At 42.1% G+C, this 21127-nt stretch overlaps 1 protein-coding gene across 4 annotated transcripts; it reads left to right on the plus strand.

The window, feature by feature from the left end:
- The first annotated feature begins 6132 nt into the window (after positions 1–6132).
- Positions 6133–20504, plus strand: LOC118215444 (myelin expression factor 2-like). 4 transcript variants are annotated; one of them, XM_035396257.1, is made up of 18 exons: positions 6133–6320; positions 10922–11130; positions 11896–11948; positions 12990–12997; positions 13101–13194; positions 13315–13506; positions 14049–14202; positions 14878–14927; positions 15366–15426; positions 15573–15674; positions 16359–16400; positions 16577–16672; positions 17849–17929; positions 18266–18349; positions 18612–18674; positions 18997–19166; positions 19332–19383; positions 19840–20504. In XM_035396257.1, the coding sequence occupies exons 1-18, from the start codon at positions 6148–6150 to the stop codon at positions 20001–20003; spliced, it is 1848 nt and encodes a 615-aa protein (XP_035252148.1). In that variant the 5' UTR covers positions 6133–6147; the 3' UTR covers positions 20004–20504. The 4 variants fall into 4 exon arrangements, with proteins under 4 accessions (XP_035252148.1, XP_035252149.1, XP_035252151.1 ...); XM_035396260.1 differs by lacking the exon at positions 6133–6320 and adding an exon at positions 9916–10112; XM_035396261.1 differs by lacking the exon at positions 6133–6320 and adding an exon at positions 10144–10784.
- The last annotated feature ends 623 nt before the right edge of the window (positions 20505–21127 follow it).

Raw genomic sequence — 21127 nt, forward strand, 5'->3', positions numbered from 1 at the left:
GAGATTTGTTGATTCTCGAGAGGAAACATTGAGGGGGCCATAGTTAAAAGAGGACCAGAAAAAGAAATGCAGTGTGCTGAGTATAAACATTCAGAGTTTGAAAGAACGCCACATGCGATATCACCTTCTAAAAATACCTACCCAAAATTATTCCTGTTCCTGTCAATCATGCTGTCAGACACAAAAACGTGAGAAATTGGGACTGTTTGTCCTTATTTCTAACACCCAGTACCTATCTATCTGTCTGTTTATCTATCTATCTAGCTATCTACTATATCGATTTATCTATCACTCCAATATTTTGACAAGATGAAATCCCTCTAGGAGATGTGACTGTGCATGTTACATTTGTTATTTTAAAGAGATCTGTGAAGTCATTAAAGTAGAGCTGAGGGAGAAGGGCTGAAATGAGTGCACTCATGTGATCCCACTTCTGTGAAATGTTAAAGTTAATAAGAGACCATGGCTGATAGGAAGGATGGCCAAGGCTTTCCTTCAAAGCACCCCCCCCCCCCCCCCCCCACCAACCCACCTATAAAAATAAATGCTTCCTTATTACAGATGCATATAAGTAAGAAGGAACACACAGACAGGCTTAGTAAATATATCTCTCTAGCACATGTGATTAACATATTTAAAGGTTATGTGTTAGACAAATTAGAGACAGAAAAAGGTTCCGTATGGCCAATCAGTGTCCCCTAAAAGCTAATTTGCCCATTAAAAATATATATATATGTCCACAATATATATAATCAGTCAGAGATTTTGTTGTTTTACAACTATGTTTATTTAAGGGCTTAGAGATTGTGGTTTTATTATTCCACAAGCTTTTATTTAGTCTGGTTCAGGTATGCTCATTCAGCGTGTGAGACGTGAGTAAGTGAGACTGAGAGAGTGAGCGTGTGAAACAAAGAACAGCTAAAGAAAGTACAGGTAAAATTCAAAGACCATTGCCAGTGACCCCACTGTTTTTCTCCTGCAGCTTAGAGAGATCCAGCTGCACCCAGCGCTGGCTCTACCATGTTCCTGTTGCTGGAACGACGCCCATGTAGGTCAGGAAGCAAGGACACCATGGGGAAAGCTCAAAGAGAATGAACCATAACAGGAGATAACAGGTGTGAACATGGGTCAGAGTTCATCTGCTAACCATTGTGCAAGAGATCATTCTCTGCAGAATGATGGCTTCCATTCACCTTTAACCTTTTAATAACACACAGGCACACACACACACACACACACACAGCCACACACACACAGCCCTGTAGAAACACAAAGCATATATTTTTTTAAAGAACAGCTGTTACTATCACTGTCTAAACAGAAATGATTTTGTTTGCAGAATTTTATCAAAATGAAATAATTAAAACTAAGGACAGCAAGAATAATACAAATATACAGTATATATATATATATATATATATATATATATATATATATACATATATATTAAAAAAAAAAAAAATCAAAGGTGCACATCAGGGAGAAGGAGAATGTGCTCGGGCACCCAGAGCCCCCACCCTGGCATGCGCCTGCTCCAGGTCCCGCTAGCTATTGGCACAGTCCAGAAATGTGGCTTAACCAGATACGCCACTCAAGAACCTGACACTTTAGTTTTCTTTTCTTTTTTTTAAAGAGCAAAAGTTACTGTTCTTTTCTAGAATGCAGACCACCTTCCTGACACACACTGAGTTATCTGGCATAGCAGCAGGTATATAGGTCAGAGCTTATAGTTATTGTAAATATTACGGGACTACACACGTACTGATGTAATCCAGGTTAAATACCTTACTCGAGGGTAACATGGCTGTATCCCATATTAGATTTGTACCTGCAGCCTTTTGGTTACAGGCCCAAAGCCTTGACTGCTGTGCTACTGTAGAGCTCCGGCTCATTTCTGAAGCTGTTAAACCAGTGAGTCTGGCCAAGGTGGCAGTGTGTTTGGCATTGTGTATAATTACAATGATACCGGGTAGTTATTTTAATGGTAGTCTTGTCTTTTCGGGGGGATCTAATTGGTCAAATCACTATATATGTCATTGCATGTGCATCACCTAAGATACATTAAATATGTGTCAATGTGTTTCATGAGTATTGGGTCAAATACATACTGTATAACAAAAAATGTTTAATGGTTGGTCTAATTAGCAGAGGTTGGAGTAAACACCAGCCTTCAATGAATTCGTTCCTGATTAATATTGTTTAATATTTTACTGAGGAAATTACGGTCGAGTGCCTAGCTCAACTGGGGATGCTAATCTGCAACCTCTTTGTTATAAGTCTTTAACAATACTGCCACATGGCTGGACTTTCAACTGCTCTCATTGTCATTCCAGGGCCATTTCACAGAGGGCCAGAAGCACATGGTGCTGCCTTTTATGATTTTCTCTGCTGAAATATCTCATTGTTTGAGATGCACAAGTGAAACTAAACAGCTCTTTTCATCTTTGAATTGTCAGCCCTCCTGTGCTCATGTGGTGTTATTCTGACATTTGGGCCCTGAAGAAACAGCCAAGCAGCGGGTGAAACATTTCAAAGGGAATGGACACATTTTATTAGGAGTGGGAACAAATCCATGACTCCCCATCCCAGCAGAGAGAGGCGTGACTGTAGGGGAACATAAATGACACATGCACACACATATAGTCTCTTCTGCACATACACATACAATCACACGCGCACTCTCTTATGCACACATAACCATACCCACATGCGCACATAGTCTCTTCTGCACATACATATACAGTCACACATGCACTCTCTCACACACACATAACCATACCCACATGCGCTCACAAACACACATACCCTCTTACATAAATACACGAACACTCCACGAAATATACCCACACGTACATACACTCATAGGCGCACACAATCGCTTATTCACTCAAAGACATACCCATACACATATATATTCTCACAGACAGACAGACATGCACGCACACACACACACACACAAATATACGAAGACACACGCAAAAACTCATGAAAAAGTACTGGAGAGTTTCTAAATGAAGGCACATTAACCAATTCATGGTTACCGTAAGGCAAATTCACAGCACTAGGAACACTTGAAATGCGCTACATTGCAACCCTCAAACAAGGCATCCCTGCTCTGCTCTTACTGGCAGAGAACGGGAGGGGACAAACCAATGGGAAACTGACAGATATCTTGCTCACCTTTCCTTTATCTTTTGTAGTGATGACAAATATTCCTTCATACCAAACTGTCCTGTGTGGAGATGACAGAGCATCCTGGCATCTGTGTGCCTTTGTTTTTTAATCTCCTATTATGAATTAAGATTCATAAACCCATTTAGTCCCTTGATTGAACGAGGGCCCATTTTGCTGTGGCAAGAGCTGCATCTGTGTCGAGCAGACTGCAAAAACAGCCAGTTTCTCATAGGGCACGTATTTCTGGCAGTGAGGGTGGAAAACTCCCATAAATCTTTACTTTTTCACATGGATAATCAACAGCAATGTTGGCTTTTTAAAAACAGTCAAATGTCCACAGTCGTATTTGTGTTACTGAAATACAGGGCATAGTACAACTGAATTTATAGTACTACTGTTGACATGTTGGCCTTCTGCTTGCTTGCGGAGCCAGTGGACTCACCAATGTGTTTTGACAAAAAAAAAAAACATTAACTGAGAAGAGATACTTCCTGAACTCCATGATAGGTGGAGCTACTGTCACTGATTCAATCACTGAAACATATGAACCACTAAAAAAAGTCTTGCCTGTCTATAACTGAACACGGTGATTGGGTCAAATCAGTGAGTTACTGATAACGAATGCTAGCCCAACATGTTCTATGAAAGTTTGCACTCTTGTTTCTACTTGGACAGCATAACTAGAACTTCTACACTGAAACCTTTAAATACTGGAAAACATCTGAGAACATGTGAAAGTTATGTTGGGTAAAACACTGCTTGTCTTGAATACAAAACATTAATATCCACTGCATGTGTTCAAATGTAAAATGGCGAAGCTTTGCATGATCAAAGAATAACTGCAACAGGCTCAGTGCCCCAATGTCTTGTTTCAGACACACACACCACTTTTCTGTTTTATGAATTATGAGTTTGAGGATGGAATCCACTTTTTCCCTGAGACTTGTATCCATCTCTTGGTCCATGTGATCTTTTGTCAGCTAAACAAACCAGGTGGGTCCCAGAACAGTGTTGACACCTTTTCACAGGTAAACAGCTAGTAGGCTTGCAGCAACATACTGTCAAATAAAATGTCCTTTTTTCCCTTTCTGCAGAATGTGACAGAGGAGAAAGGCCACATGTCCCGAGTTGTTTGATTTTATGGGGTGGGGCATGCAGTTTAGGTGAGGGCATACTCAAATGTTCCTTTCTCCAGCCCTTCCACCCCATCAGCCCAGGTAGAGGACGGCATGCTGCTGTAGGGGTCCAGAAGAATCCGGAAGCACCTGATGATGAGCAGCGCCAGGAATACAAGCAGCATCCCCACAAAGGCAAAGGCTGTCTTCTGCTCCAGGGACAGGGCGTGAGCCATCAGCTCATTCCCGTTCATGGCAGCGAGGGAGTGGTTGAAGTGGATGCTACACATGATGAGCAGCGGGCCTCATCTCTCCGGGACAATGGTCAGTGTTTGGGCGGGGCCACGGCCAGCCTGACCAATTAAAAAGAGAAATGAAAGATGACCCAGTGCTGCTGATGTGAGAGTGCACCTTCACAAGCTCCATAATTGGTGGAGCTACAGTCTCCAATTGATCAACTGACTATAAACCAATCAATTGGATCTGCGCAGCAAGTCAAAGTGATTGGTTCAGATCTGTGAATTGCTTATAATACATGGTGGCTCCACCCATTTTTGGGGTCATGAAGTGTCACTCTAACACTGCTGGTGATTGACAGCTCAAACAGGAAACTACTACTACTACTACTACTACTACTACTAATAAATATTATTATTATTATTATTATTATTATTATTATTATTATTATTATAAATAATATCATCATCATCACCATCTTCATTGTCATCATCATCTATTGTGCTTCTAACCAGTGTCAGGCATTAGAGATTTCATGCACATTTAAATAGGCTGATATGCTGTTTTTTTTCAACAATTATAAAACGCATTGAAAATTTGCTTAAATTGTGACATGTCATTTTCATCTGCAGAACAGAACAGGCCCTGCACTGGACCAAACATGGCCTGGGGACCCTTCACAGGCGTGAATGACAGTGGAGTATAATTTTAAGGTAATGGGATTCTTTATTCCACAGACATCTGTAATGACACTCTCCAGATGGAATCTGTATTAGAATATCAAAACCAATATTATAATAAGCACAGAAGAAACCAACAAAAATGCAAACCATGATGGTGTGTGCTGTACAACTTAACCCAAAAATGCCTTAAGCTTATTTGCACACTGCTGCCCTTTTTAATTGCATAACACCATAAACACCCACCAATACCCCCCAAAAATGTCTAACATTTATGACTAAGTATACAATGTAATAACAGGAATATTATAAAAAAACAGATTAATCTTACCTGTTGCTCGAAAGCAGCAGCCCCGGCAGCAGCCGGTACTATATTTTCGTCAACAAGGCTGTGACACAGCAGCAAGCAGTGAACGCGAGCGGCAGTGCCTCATTAAAAAAATGTCATCACATAAAATCATACGTTTATGAGGAATTTTGTTTATTTTCGCCATAAACCTCGCCTTACGAGCCAGGACACAGCCCGCCCGCAGTCAGCAGGCGCTGAGGAATGAAGCAAGTGCCAACAGACGGAGACGGATGCTGCATTTATGATGTTTACTGATGATCTGGTCTGGTTGCGAGGGTTGGAACGGCTCACCTTCATTTTGGCCTCATTTCCACAAACCTGTTGCTCGCGATGCCGCACGAGCGCTCTCCTTCCTCCGCTTGCCGAAATTCAGACGGCACAGCGCTGATCCACCCATAGCCACTCTCAATTAGCTGCAGAAGAATAGTCCCCCTTTATGTTTGTAATTGAGCGTTGACTTCCGAAGAGCTCAGCTTCAGTGATTTAAAAAAAATTAAAAAGAGACTGACTCTATATTTTAGCCTACAGTAACGCGCTCGCCCAACTCACCGGTTGCTTCGGGACCAGCAATCTCCAATGATATTTCTAAGAGATGCACGGCTTCTTGCTGGTTGCCTCATTATCATTCAGCCTCTACGCACATCTTTCCAAAAACACGCGCTTTCCGCACTCCGTAAGACTGACACTTCCTCGCTTCTCCGGGTCCATCCATTCTCTGTCCCCGGCTTCAGTTGGACAAGCGGAGTCATGGCTGCAGCATGCAATGTGAGTCCTCCTAACCAAACACTCCTCTTTATTTGGTTATTTCCAAAACGACTCTCTGAATTGATTTATTTTAGTTGCCCAGACGGCTGGCTCTGGTCTTATTTATTTATTTATTTTGCGTGTTAGAGATGACACAAGGAGGTACATATATGTTTGTGCACAGAATAGAAATATACACCCAGCCCAAGTTAAATACAGGCTGTTTTTTAATCCTTTATTAATAGGTCACATAAACAGACATTGGATCATTGTATCAAAAAAACAGGATGGCAATGCATGCATAATGGTTGGATAGTGGGTTTGCAATTACAAGATGGTATTGTTGGTTAGATTCCCAGCTGGGGCACTGGCATTGTGCCATTGAGCAAGGCACTTAACCTGCATTACACCAGTAATCTTGCTATATAAATGTAATGTATGCCAAATGAACTTAAACTGTATAAATCCATCTAGATGTGTGTCTGCTAAATGTCCAAAATGTACTATTTAACAGCAGTTTCTGAATTTGTCCTTCTAATTCGGACTTCTTCATCCTTTTTCTTCTTCATGTTGTATTTCTTCATCTTGAGTTGGAAAATCCAGGTTCAGAAAGTAAAATTCCTCTCCAGTACTTTGTTCCAATAGCCAGGGTTTGCTAATTAGCACAATTCTTCAGCCAGTAGGTAGAACTAATTTGTGAAATCAGCTGGCTGAGTTCATGGTTGGAAGAAACACATGGCAGGACTTTTACTTTCAAACCTTTGGACTTTCCACCTATGCTTGTTATGAAACAAACTGCTGATGTTTCACAGTATAGGTTTGTGTGAGGCAAACACATCTGCCCGAATTTACACTTGAACTCTGTCTTCTGACAAAAACATGTTGCAGTGAAAGTATTTTCAAAAATATTACTTTATATTTATTGAACATCCCTTGTAGTATAGGTTTTAGGATAGTAGAATAAATGGTTCTTGAGATTAAGACTAGAAACTTATGTCCCCCACAGTGGACAAAAAATGAATTTCCAGGTCTTATAAGGATATGGAGTTCTCTGAGTAAATATGAGTGTCCAGTAATTGAAATTGCTCATCAGCAAGAGAAAAAGGGTAGTCGGCCATCTAATCCAGCCATGATAGCACCAGTGTTCGCACTGGTATTTTATTATTCTTACATAATGTTAATACAGGTGAAAAGAGATTGGTTTCTTTGATTTATTGCTTTTAAGATCGGATCAGATTTAAGAACAGTCAGGCAGATTTAACTGTCATTTAGGTCCATTGGTGTTTGACCCATTATAAAAGCCATAATTTGTTGTTCAAAGGACATCACTACAATCTACCCAAAGCCTTGATTCTCTGAACTTACGGGAGGAGATAAGAGACTGAATTATTAACAAAGATAAGGAGCTGACCTCTGATGATTGTGATGGCTGAAATAATACATTTTAATAAAATAATCAGTTAATAATTTGTTAATAATTAGTGCAAAATAATAGAGTTACATCTACATTGAATGTAATAAACGTTGACTTGAATATAAAATTGATATTAACAGTAATAAACCTGTAACTGATTAAACATTAAAGATACTGTAAGAGTCCCCCATCCCTGCAATGGCTTTAAAAAAAAATCATATTTCACATGTAAAACTGAGTTCTTGCAAACAATGTTACTTTGAATCAATACAAGTTCAAATGACTTTATTCCTTCCTTTTTTGCTTTTTCATTTTTGAGATAAGATTTCACTTATATTTATTGCACAGTGAAAATGTATTTTTTTCCCCATTATTTTAAATTAATTGAAACATATATTGACTCCATAATGTTCTCTATGGGAAAGGATGGGTTTGCCAATTGATAGTTATTTATTCAGGTTATCCCTGTTAATTGGTGTATCTGATTTAATTGTGCTGAGAAATAATTAAATCAGATACACAATTAAATGAAATTAAACCGGGGTGGGGGTCTTCCTTGCAAAAGAGACTTCTATCTCAGTCTGACTCACCTGGGTAAATAAAACTGTATGTTTACACAGCCCATAATTCACTGGAGTTTACACTTAGTTTACAAACAGGATGTACAGTTGAGATATTAATATTAAGTACCTTCCTCAGTAGTACAGCCAGTGTTTAAAACCAATAAACTCATGGTTACCATTCCAGCTCTTAAATTACTGCATCACAGGGAATACGTTTGGATCCCTTCAGATGATTTATCTTATCTCATCTTCCTCAACTTTTACAGGGATTGTGAATGGCAAATAATTCAACTTTTGAGTGAAAGATTCTGACTCAGAAAGCAAATTAAGATTACTCAAAACCCAATGTACAGGACCCCAAAAATAGTGCTGTTCTGAGGCATCCATTTTCCCCCTAAAGGCTGTCTTTCTTTAGTTGGGGCCATTTGGCTGATGGCTTCGCAATTTGATGGTGTTAGTTGGGTAATACAAAATTTGATACAGGGCCTATTATATTACATATTCTGGTGTGTTACCTAGGTGACAGTGGGAACCTGAATATCTTGCAAGGTTATTTTCTCTGCTGGAAGGCCAATGGTGTGCAGAAGGTTTTATAGGGGCGACATAGCTCAGGAGGTAAGACCGATTATCTGGCAGTCGGAGGGTTGCCGGTTAAACCCCGCCCTGGGCGTGTCAAAGTGTCCTTGAGCAAGACACCTAACCCCTAACTGCTCTGGCGAATGAGAGGCATCAATTGTAAAGCGCTTTGGATAAAAGCGCTATATAAATGCAGTCCATTTATATCAGCTGTCTCTTGCCAGTAACTTCGTTATCACTGATGATATGGCACAAGGTCACAAATATTGTTGGTCTGCTTCCTGTCATGCACGAGGATTTGAAACTAGGAAGGCATTATTAAGTATTTCTATTTACTACAACAACCTTCCTTAAAGTTACTGTACAGAGTAAGGAAGCTACCTAAATTACCATAATTGCTAAAGTAAAGCCTCAAATATTTAATGTGGGTTTCCATGTCAAGGGTAAAGACAGAGATTTGACTTTAATTAGCAAAATTGTCATGTGTTTGCACGTGACAATGTTGCGAATGGAAAATGACACAACGAATGAAAGTACTAGCGGCTCAAAGTTTTACCACGAATACTAAATAACATTAAAATTTCGAGTAATTTCGACTGCCCCAATCTAATCTAATCTAATCTAATTAATTAATTAACTGTATTTGACTGCAAACCAGTGAATCCCGTGTGTGCATTTGGATGCAAAATTAACATTGTTCATAGTCTGTGTTTTATACACAGCTGTTAAGGAACTCCAGTAAAGTTAATCATTTCGAGTAGCTTAATCTCTAGCTAGAAGTGTCTGTCCGGTTTACAAAACCACTATAGATATACAATAATTGGATAGGAACTCTCGTAGAAAGCAAACGGGATCAAGAAAAGTCAGTTAAAATACAAGTGGCTGTATTAGTATTGGTATAGATATTTGTTACATGTATACAAGCAGACACTATGTAAGGTAACATGTTTCGTGATAATTTATTCAAGACGTAAATCTTAAAATGGGAGGTGCCCTGCTTACCTGTGTCGATCTAGTAAGTGTATATCTAGTTGGATACAGCGCGTTCAAGTCCTGCAAATTCTCGCGATAGGAACTGCCGAGCGACTGCTGCCGATTTGAATTGCGCAGTTAGGAATCTGAGGGGCATTTTGTGATTCATTCAAAAGCTAGAATGATGGCTGATCTTATTCTGGAGGCTGAAGACAAACAAGAAGAAACCAGTACGACCACTGAGGCCGAAAACGAACCGGTGCCGGAGACCACAAATGGCGAGAAAATGTAGCTTATCTAGAAAGCTCTATATTTTGGGTTTTTCGTAGTCGGATAGCTTGCTGCTACCTAAGATGGAGACTGGAATAGCCACTCATACTAGCTAGCTGATATTAGTGGTAGCATACCTTCGAAATGCCGGCTACGAACACCTCGATATTTTTTGTATTGTGTAATAAAATGCGTTTTGTTCGTTATCTGACTACAACGTGGGGAATTTGTGACGGTTAATTCGTCTAACGAACTGGCTGGCTAGTTCATTCGTGTGTTTTGTTAGCTAAAGCGCTAGTTAGCCACAAGCGATCAATGGGTTGTCGAAACAATGCAGTTCCAGAGACAATGGATAGCTTGTATCTCGTCAGCAAAGTTTTTAGGCCGATTAAGAAACTTTCTGGCTTGCTACATATATTTTGACTTGATTTTGCTTGATGAATTGGTGAGATTAGTCATAGAAATCGTACCGCAGGCTCTTTGGGTTGATTGTTGATTTGTTAGCGTTTATCTTCGTCAAATGCTAGGCTAAAGCTAGCATGAAGCTTTGTAGGCGACAGTCTTGCCGACTCGGCGTCGTTGTCTGTATTGTTGGGTAACCCATGGCAATTTGGCCCAAGTAGTCTGGTAGTTATTTGTCATACCTCTCGGGTACGAAGTTGCTGGACAAATTGCTACCGGCAACGCAATGTAGGGCCTTTTGGGTTATTGGCTAGCATTAACATGAAACGATTCTGGTAGCTACCTAAGATGAGTGCGGCGTTGTTGTCATTAAGTACAGTATGTCCATAACGTTACTCTAAAATCTCACACGCTGTTTTTCTTAGCCCCAGTGATTCTGACGAAGCACCAACGGAGAAGTTGGAACTGAAGGAAAAGACATCTGGTGGTAACAAGAAGTCGAACAGGTTTCAGCCCTACTCCAAAGACAAGCATGCTGCCGACAAGAAGAGCAACCACAGAAACCGAGTGTTTATCAGCAATATCCCATATGATATGAAGTGGCAGGCCATCAAAGATCTTATGAGAGAGAAAGGTAAAGTAATAGGGGGATGAAGATTCCAGACAAATTCCCCCTCAAGTGCATATTTCTATGGTGTTGGGAGAGTATTCTCTGGAAGGTGGGCTTTGACACTGATTAGGTTTTAAAGAGACTGTTTTGTCAGATATTTACTGTAGCTGTCTTATTGGATTTTTCTTCATTTAAAACTCGGCAATTGTCTGTGTTTCTATTCTCTCTTGGTAGGAAATCTTGACAGGAATGTGTGTACCTGCATTTTTCAAAGCTTTGTATGGTATTTTACTTAAAGGTTTGTTTGTAGTATTGCTTAGCTCCACAATGTAACCACTCAGTGTTGATGTATTGCAGTCTTGTTTTAATTGTACCTTTTGTAAGGTGACACAAGCTTGTTTTTTTCCCCTGAAAAAATACTATTGGAATTCAGCTTCAATAGAAATGTGTGTTCTTGAAAATGTTATGGGGTGGATGGTCACCTTAAAACAGCTAAGTTGTATGGTTTTGGAAACTTGTTTAATGATATGTTCCATACACTGAAGTTCTTTTTATGTCCAAGGCTCTACGCAGCTGCATTTTCTCTGTCTGTGGTGGATGGATATGCCAGTCAATGAAGAGAGGGGCATGGTTTTGCCTGGTGGAATGTTGGCTGTGGATTGATTGGACTTCTGAAATAATGGGGTTTTCCTCTGTAGTGTTTGCGCCAAGGGGAAACATTGGAGAGAAAACTGGCCTTTTAAACGCTGTTGTTTCTTTTGGTATTTTCCCTTTGTATGTCTCATGTAGTCGGTGAGGTTACATACGTGGAGCTCTTTAAGGATGCTGAAGGAAAGTCCAGGGTAAGTGATATTTGGACGACTTGGTGCAGAGGTGTTAAATGTCCTCTGTGCTTCTCGTTTTACCAATTGTTTTACCAGGTAACTAAATTCCTGGCTGTTTTTGAACTGCTGGTAAACTTGAGACAGTTTGTGACTAGAGCCAGTTTCTGTTGGTTGTAGATTGACCTTTTTGACATGGGTGGTTTGTTGAATATTTCTGTGATTTTTGGAAAACATTAAAAAAGATAAAATTTCCTTGATGGAAATATTGTATTTTTGTGGTAGGTTTCAATTGGTGGATCTGTTTGGCTGTTTTAATTAATCAAAGGAAATGCACAGTGGACTTTTTTTTTGTTCAGGATTTGTTCCATATATTGGCATTGACCATTAAAAAATCTTGCATGTAGATTTGATCAGCAGAAGGTATGTGAATGGCACTGTTCACTGTTCTCTGGGAGACTGTCAATCTTCTCAATCTAGAACCACTGGGTCTGCAAAATGAATGCATCCTTATAATGTTGCACATAACATGAACATCAGGAAAACTCACAAAACTGTTATTACTTACAATTGTTTGCAATTTAAAAAATCTGTTTTTTACTGACACTTGTGTTCACCTACCTCAAACAATAAGAAATGTTTATTTTCCCCTACAAAATGTTTTATTGCACATTTTTGCATTTAAGTAAAATGTTAGTAAATTAATAACCTTAACTTCATAAAATCAAGGTGGTATCATTGTTTAGTATATATAAAAGTTTTCCCTCCACTCCACTCCACTCCAAATCCTATGTGTGTTCATTCTGCACAATGCTGTTGGCCTTTTCTGAACCTGGAGATGGCCAAAGATCTGAACAATATAATATTTGCAACTGCTTTAAAGTTTCTCACCACGATCGTTGCAGATTTCCGACAATAGAGTCTTATGTTTTATTGACCTGAGTTGGCATGAGTCAGCTGGAAATGCTTGAATTCAAAGGATCTTGAGATGCTAACCACCTGTGCTCTACATTTGTCCCTTGATGTTGGTGTGCTCCTGGTCTCCTCATGATGTTCCTGCAGGGCTGTGGGTATGTATTTTTCCATCCTGGTCTTAAACCGTTTTTAGACAAAAATGCCATGGTTACGTGATCTGGTGTTCCGGTGTTAAAGAACGCATTTCCCTTGGTCCAGTGTGGTGGAGTTCAAAGATGAGGAATTTGTGAAGAAAGCCATGGAGGTGATGAACAAGCATGATCTGAATGGCCGGCCACTAAACATCAAGGAGGTGAGTTGCTATGAGAGGTGCAGGCACTCCTAAAAATCAGTATGCAATATATTAGTGTGTAATATTTTCAGGGAGGTAATCCTTACTGTTTTTGTGCGTGTGTACGTGTGTGTGTTCCAGGACCCCGATGGTGAGCATGCTCGGAGGATCCTGCAGCGCTCAGGGGGAATGTTCCCGGGAGGCCGGGGCCAGGATGGTGGTCCAGGTGTGATGAGCCTGCCTCCTTCCATCGCCAACAATCCCAACATCCCTCCTGAGATCATCAGCTCTCTGCAGGCTGGGCGGCTCGGCACCACCGTGTTCGTGGCCAATGTGAGTTTGCAGGCCCTGTGTTTAGAGGAAACGTGTTTGATGTGTTTATTTACCAGAGGAGTGTGGCACAGTGGGTAAGGAACTGCGCTTGTAACCAAAAGGTCGTAGGTTCGAATCCCGGGTAAGGACACTGCCGTTGTACCCTTGAGCAAGGTACTTAACCTGCATTGCTTCAGTATATATCCAGCTGTATAAATGGATACAATGTAAAGTGCTAAGTAAAAGTTGTGTAAGTCGCTCTGGATAAGAGCGTCTGCTAAATGCCTGTAATGTAATGTAATGTAAAAGGACCTGTAGGAATAGGTACTTCCTGCTTTACACAAAACTGTTGCATTGTGCCTAAAGCTGAGATCACCATTTGTGATCCTCATGACCATGAAATATGTATAAATGCAAGAAGAAAGAAGACTACTGGTAGCTAAGTTGCTAACTTCCATTTTGGTTGAAGGCAGTACCTGTCCTTCCCCCCACCCCCCATATTTTTTTTGATGCTAACAATGATTTAACATTCAGGACCTTCCCCCCCAATCTTTTCTTCTCAGCTGGATTTTAAAGTGGGCTGGAGGAAGCTGAAGGAGGTGTTCTCCATGGCCGGGACGGTCAAACGGGCCGATATCAAAGCGGACAAAGACGGAAAGAGCCGAGGGATGGGCACGGTCACCTTCGATCAGGCCCTGGAGGCTGTGCAGGCCATCTGTATCCTTCATGGCGCAGTCATGAGACGTTCCTTCAGAGGCCAGGCAGATGAGCTCTTGGAAGTGCATGGCCAAAATGATGTCTTGTTTTGTTTTGTGTATAGCTGTACAGTGACAGTCTGCTACAAAGGGGTGATGGATGGTTAGGGTCTCTCCTAGATTGATGAGGCTTTTTGAAACAAAAAATGGGAAGAGCTAGCATGCTCACAGTGACTCACTGATTTGAACTAATGATTGAATTCTAATGTGGGGAAAGGTATTCTGATTGGTTTAAAACAGGTTGTTGATTGCCCAATGTGGCTCTGTTCTTTTAGGAAGCTCAGATTCTGGTGGTGTCCCCAGGGCCTTGATCAGGGTGGTCAGGTGAAACATGATGGAGCATGGGGGCAGGAATTATTTCAGTGTCTGCTAAGGCGGGATGATATACCACAACAATTATCGAGTGCAATAATGGTCTTTGCTACCATATGGTTTATTACCTTTCTTTTCCTCTTTAATAATACCTGATTCTGTAACCATGCTTCAGAGGCTGTGTGAAATGCTAGTGTCTGCTGTTTGTGATCATGAGCCTCATCAGTCCACAGGTGCCACTGCATGGCATTTAAGTTGTCTGAGATGTGAGAAACTGCCTCTTCCTGAATGTGGTCCACTTTGCTTCCTTGACTGTGATTCTAAGCTATGTTCAACGGACAGATGCTCTTTGACCGACCCATGCATGTTAAGATGGTAAGGATTTTGCATGTTGACGTCAACGTGCTGATTTGTTACATCCTCAGATTATTGCATTTGAAGGTGCCCAGTACAGCAGCTGGTTTGCACAGTGTCTAATTTACACACCTGCATTCCACCTTCTGCTGTTAGCGATTGCTGACATTAATAGCAAATGATGTGTTGGAAACAAAAAGGAAGAATCTGTTTAAGACGAACGCGCAATGCAGTGAGATCTAATCTACTACTTGGCTGTGGCTCAGAGTACATGGAAACCCACTCACTGACTGTCCCAATTTAGTCACCCGAAATAACAGCAGCACCCCAGTCGTACCTGCAGAGTGTAAAAAAAAGGCAGTGATCAGGTGGGGTTGTCTTAGTAGGCGCTTAGTAGCTAAGTTGTGTTAGTAGCCCTTTGGTGGTTTCTTGTTCCGTGACACGTCCGTGTCCCTGCAGGATGACAAGTCCATTCCCCCGGATGATTTCCGACCGGTCGAGAAAGCGCCTCAGTTGCCAAGTGAGTCCCACACCTGTCTTTCCTGTCTCAGCCGCTGAATACCTCTGGCCTGTGGCCATAACAGACTGTGTCCTTTGGCAAAATAAGTCTGGCTGTTTGGTGCTGAAGTATGTGCAGAAGACATACATGCTCTTTTCCTTTTGCAGGGGGTCTCGGTGGAATTGGAATGGGGCTGGGGCCAGGAGGGCAGCCAATCAATGCAAACCGAATGAGTGGGGGTGGAGCCATGGGCAACATGGGCCCTGGAGGTCAGTGAAAAGGCTGATTATTCGTAATGTTCTCCCGGGTAGGGCTGGCCAATCACATGATAGGTGTGATCCCTTTGGAGTGCTCACTATGGCAGGAGGATGTGAGCGCCAGCAGAAATCCCCGTTTTCCCTGTTGGGGCTGGAGGAGAGGGAGTATCTGTGAGATTTTAAGAAGCGGGTATTTGTTTTCTATATGTAGTCCCATCTCCTTGCTGGGGAATTGGTCCCCAAGAGGCCATGAGGAGCTCTGAATTAGCCTACTTAGTAAGTACTGTACACCCTGCTGGTGTCAAATGTGTGCTATAACAGTCCTCAAATGGCTAAAAACTGCCAGTGTGTGTGTGTTGTCATATGGAGTTACCTAAGGAAGTTTTAAATGTAAGTTGAAATTTGGGTAGTATGTTTACTTGAATGAATAAAACGTACTATTCAGGAAGTTGTGTATATTTCATCCAAAGATATTTCCTGATGTATTGTGACCTGATGTTGGCTACCTTTTTGAAATTATTTTCTTTATTCAGCCTAAATTCAACACTAATGTCTCAAATGCTTCTTGGTATCCTAAACGATTTGATTTTAACCCTTGGCTGGTTCAGGAATATTTGCTGAGAACATGAGTCTCCTTTAATGGGGGAGGAATGCACTGCTGTGTACTGAAACTGCTGTTTCTGGTTCTGTTTACAGGTATGGATGGGCCTGGATTTGGAGGAATGGGGCGAATGGGAGGTTAGTTCCTGATCTTTCTGTCCCTTTGGTTCTTGCACACTTGCAGCTGTAACTGTACTGTACAGATGTGTTTATATTTTGGCATTTGTTTGAATGGATATTCGGGGAAATTCTCGGGAAAGCGTACCGTGGTGAAAGACTGACCCACTGGCGCTTCTCTCTCCCTCTGGTGCCAGGAATGGGCGGCGGCGGTGGTTATGGTGGCATGGATGGCATGGGCAACATGGGAGGATTTGGTGGCAGAGACATGGCCCCCATGGGCAGGATGGGAGGTAATGGTGAATCCAGTGCGGTCTCTTCACGCCCATGCAGTGAGCCGTCGCCAGTCTCACAGTGGACGCAGGCGTCCTCTGCTGTCAATCGTGCACTCGTGTGGCGTAATTGAAGACGTTCTGTAGAGAAACATCATTGACTATGCTTGGTTCTGCCCTTGCAAGTCAAGCTTTGAACAATTTGAATGATTTGTTGAACAACCAATCAGACCCTTACTCTAACTGGACAGCCTATTAATGTGCAGGATGAGGGTTCTGTGCTGTAGTCCTACAAGGGTCCTTTATTAGTTTTGCTTCGGAACAATAGGCTAATTGGAAGCCTGGCCTCCAGTCCAGAATTACTGAATGAATTATCTTTATGGTTTTGCCTTTAGAAATTTGGCAGACACTTATCTAGGGCGACTTGGACAGCTTGCTTTACGTTTTCAATTCTATAATTATTTGTATGCATTTACCCTAAACACCACACTTTACTGGTGGTGCCCCATACTACACTGCTGCTTCATATGCTAGTGAAGTGTATGGAAATATTCAGTGCAGTCCATTGAAAATGGATGGACTGGTCTGTTGATGATTATGAAAACTGGTGTCCCTTGGTTGGTTCTTGGCCTAGCATAGTCATTTTGCTTTTGTGCGTTAGTCATGTTGCATGAATAATCACTGTTAGCCTGGTCTGGTACTGTTATTACTCATGTAAATCAGGTGAATTTTAATTGTTTTGTATTCCTGAGAGTAACACTGATGGATCTCCATTAACATTCAGCCAGGATTTAGGTGTTTTACAGGCTTATGTTTTAATTATCCTCACTTATGAGAAACTGAAATTTAGACATGGCATCATGCATAGTCTAACAGATATAGGGGTCTAGAGATATTCCAAAATGGCTGCCAGTTTGGGGGTTAACACTTATCTGATTGTATGTAAGGATACGAATGGAACAAAAATGCATTGTTGATTCATCGTAACAAAAACCGAATAAAAGAACAGAAAATGAGGACAATTTTGTCCCAAATTTGAATGTAGTATGTATGAAAATTAGATCAACAAAAATCTTTAAGAATGAAAAGTCATATCTGGGCACAGTAATACGCTCATGACACATTCACAAATATAGCAGCCCAATTGTTGGTGAGGAGAGCTTGTCTCAGGATGCTGACTTGTCTCTACCCTCACAGGCATGGATGACTTCAGAGGAAACCCCGGAGCTGGAATGGGCGGAATGGGTCTGGGCGCAGGCATGGGTGGCAATGTGGGAGGTACTGTCAAATCACTCTCTCCTGTTGTGATTGGGCGGGCGGGGGCGGGGGGGGGAGCCCCACCCCATTTGGTCTCCTTGTAGAATGGGTTAATACCCTGAGTGCGGTTTAGAGTGGAGAAAGCTGGGGGTGGATGGATGCAAGACTGAAAAAGTGAATTGACGCATTTGTGAGTGGCTGAATGGAATTGTGCTTGTTGAAGATTCTCCAATAGGGAGGCAGGCCTGCCGGCCAAACAAAGCTACACATTTCCACAATGAAGTATACTAATGAAATATTTGTAAATACTTTGTAGCAGTATATTCTTTTCATTTTATGTTGTTTTTGTTTCCCTAGATATGTATCGCTCAGGAATGGCTGACTTTGGGAGAAATGACATGACTATGGGCCGTGGATTTGGGGACTCTTTTGGAGGAATGGGTAAGAACACTCCAGGCCTGTGTGTGTGTGTGTGCACGCGTGCGTGCGCATGTGTGTGTGTGTGTGCTTGCATGGCTGTCAATCACATGCATCATCCATTACCAAAAACAAGCCTACAAATCTGAATTCCAAAAATGCAGGAGTTTCTCCTGATTTGAGCTACCTCCAAAATGTGACTATCAGATGGCAGCTTGTCCAGGTGAGCTGCTTGTGTAGACTGTACCGGCTGGTTGGCTGACTGCAGCTGAATTCTCTTTGTCAGGTGGAATGGGCGGATTTGGAGGCATGGGTAATGCTGGCATGGGCCCCAAAGGATCTGGATTAGGTACACAATCATCACTTTTGCCATCAATGCACATCCGCTAACATCTCCCTCAGCTGCTGGAGGGACCAGCTCAATGGCTCCTGTTCTGTGCCAGAATTTTGTATGATTGAACAATGTATGTGCCCCTTCCTGCTCCCCCCCCCCTCCCTCAGCAATGCCCGTGTGACAGGGGCGGGGGGGGGTGGGGGGGCAGCTGGAGTCTGCCATGGGCCCGCAGGCTCAGCTGGGCCGTGCCAGGTGCGGATGGGGGTGTGGGGGGGTGGTGTCTGGAAGTGGCTCCTGCAGTCTGTGCCGTTCTGAATTGTGCCCTTTCCTTGGTCAGGTGGTGGAATGGGAAACATGGGCATGAGCTCTGGCTTTGACCGGATGGGCGGGGCCATGGATATGAACCGTGGGTTCGGGGGTTTCGGCGGCACCCCTGGGCCCATGGGGGGCGGGATGTCAGACAGAGGATCAGCGGTGAAGGGGGGCTGCCAGATCTTTGTGAGAAATGTACGTATCCTATCAGAGTATCCTCCATTATTCTACTTCTCTGCTTCACATATTTAACAGTAAAAATCTAATGCCCTTCAGAATAGTTGCACAGGAAAGCGATATTTTGTGAAAGCTTTAAGGAACACACAAATGGCGCACATTAATTTGACCCTTTTATTTCAGCTCTCTTATGACCTCACATGGCAGAAACTGAAGGAAAAGTTCAGCCACTGTGGTAAGATGAATTGCAATGTGTGCTCAATGACTTGTTAAAGGGGCAGTTCACCCAGAAATTAAATGTTTCCACTTCCACTAAGAGTTCCATCTGTCCAACCAGATAGTTTTTCTGAGATTTGACACGTTTTCTACATATCCACTGCAGCTCACCCTGATACAATGGACCTCAAGGGATCCATATTCTTGTGGCACTCGAAAATTGACATTCAAAAAAACTTGACAGAAATGTCTCTTTCCAGATATGATGGCGCAGTTTACACAAACATCCTCAGGGCTTTATTCATGCAACGGTTTCATTGAAGAACTACTTCTACCGAAATACAACTCTTTATTTTTGGGTGAACTACCCATTTAAGGTTTCCCCATGTTGTTGCATTGCACGAAGTAATGGTCACTGTTGGCATTTACGTGTTTGCGGTTTGGTACAGACAGGCCTGCGCTGCGTGCTTTCCAGGTCAGGTGATGTTTGCGGAAATCAAAATGGAGAACGGGAAGTCCAAGGGCTGTGGCACGGTGCGCTTCGACTCCCCGGAGAGCGCCGAGCAGGCCTGCCGTCTAATGAACGGCACCAAGATCAACGGGAGAGAGGTGGACGTCCGCATCGACCGCAACGCATGAATGTTGCCGCGGTGATGTCGCACCCCCCAGGCCCTGCTTAGTTTTGTTTTAAAAAACAGTTCACACCCCACAGAGTCCTCAGTCAAGGCAGAAATGATGTCACCAGTCTCTGTGTCACTGGATTATAGTTTGTATACCGTGACTTTTGTTTTTTGTAAACCATTTTTAGTGTGTCACCAGTTTATTTGAATAAATAAGCTTTTTAATTTTTTTAAACTGGATCCTTGATTTATTTTCCTGTAAGGCCCAAGGTTGTGTTAAGTTTATTTTTCTTTAGTCTTTCTTTGATTGGCTTTCTACAGGCTGGTGCAACAGTGCCATTTGTGTTGGTAAAATGAGTGTGTACTACTGTAACTGTGAACTGAATGACTCGTGACGAGCGAAAATTGTGATTATTTGGATGTTGGCTATATTGATCACACTGGGATCAATTTGTACAGTTATGAAAGATTTGATAACCGCCTGCCAATATCTCGTTTATAAAGTGAAAGCACAAATGGCTGGAGAACTGGTTAATAACCATACTCAAAAAAACAAAACAAAAAACTCATATGTATGCTCATATTTGTCTTTAATAGTAAACACAATTTTGATATAAAAATTGATTACAGCAGAATTTATTCTCTTCCATAATGGTCTTCATTTTGGTTTATTTACTGCTTAGTTACAGAATGAGAATGGGTCATACGTAGCAACCTGTATGTACGTTTCAGACCGTATGAAAGGGTCTGTGAAACTGGGGAGGGAAAAAAAGAGTGACCAAATGTGTAAATAACCGCTAAGGGAGGGGTACGTTTCCTAAATGACTCTGATGTGGACGCTTCTCTTGGCAGCGCTGACAGACCGATGATATTGTTCTTCCTGCTCTGAGCAGGAGCTTGGATGAGCCCTGTACGGGCATGTTAAATAAGCATCGCAGAATTTCTGCAAGTCACAGAGGCAGGTGGAAAGTTTTCATGTTTTACTTTATTGCCCCCAGTCCTGTGGCTCTTCCTGCTCTGGCCTCTTCCGAAGGCCCAGGGTGGGTTGTAAACGGTCATTAGCGTGCTGAGGAGAGGTGGGCGTGTCGGAGATAAGGCCAGATGAAGTTCGTCGGCGTGACCGCGGTTTCCCGAACGCGGCTC

This window comes from Anguilla anguilla, chromosome 16, assembly GCF_013347855.1.
Source record: "Anguilla anguilla isolate fAngAng1 chromosome 16, fAngAng1.pri, whole genome shotgun sequence".
Taxonomy (NCBI): Eukaryota; Metazoa; Chordata; class Actinopteri; order Anguilliformes; family Anguillidae; genus Anguilla; species Anguilla anguilla.

Coding starts and splice junctions, on each gene's coding strand:
- LOC118215444 (XM_035396257.1), top strand. CDS start 6,148: ATGCACGGCTTCTTGCTGGTTGCCTCATTATCATTCAGCCTCTACGCA. Junction 13,195..13,314: donor GGCCACTAAACATCAAGGAG/GTGAGTTGCTAT, acceptor TGTGTGTTCCAG/GACCCCGATGGTGAGCATGC. Junction 16,401..16,576: donor AGGAATGGGGCGAATGGGAG/GTTAGTTCCTGA, acceptor CTCTGGTGCCAG/GAATGGGCGGCGGCGGTGGT.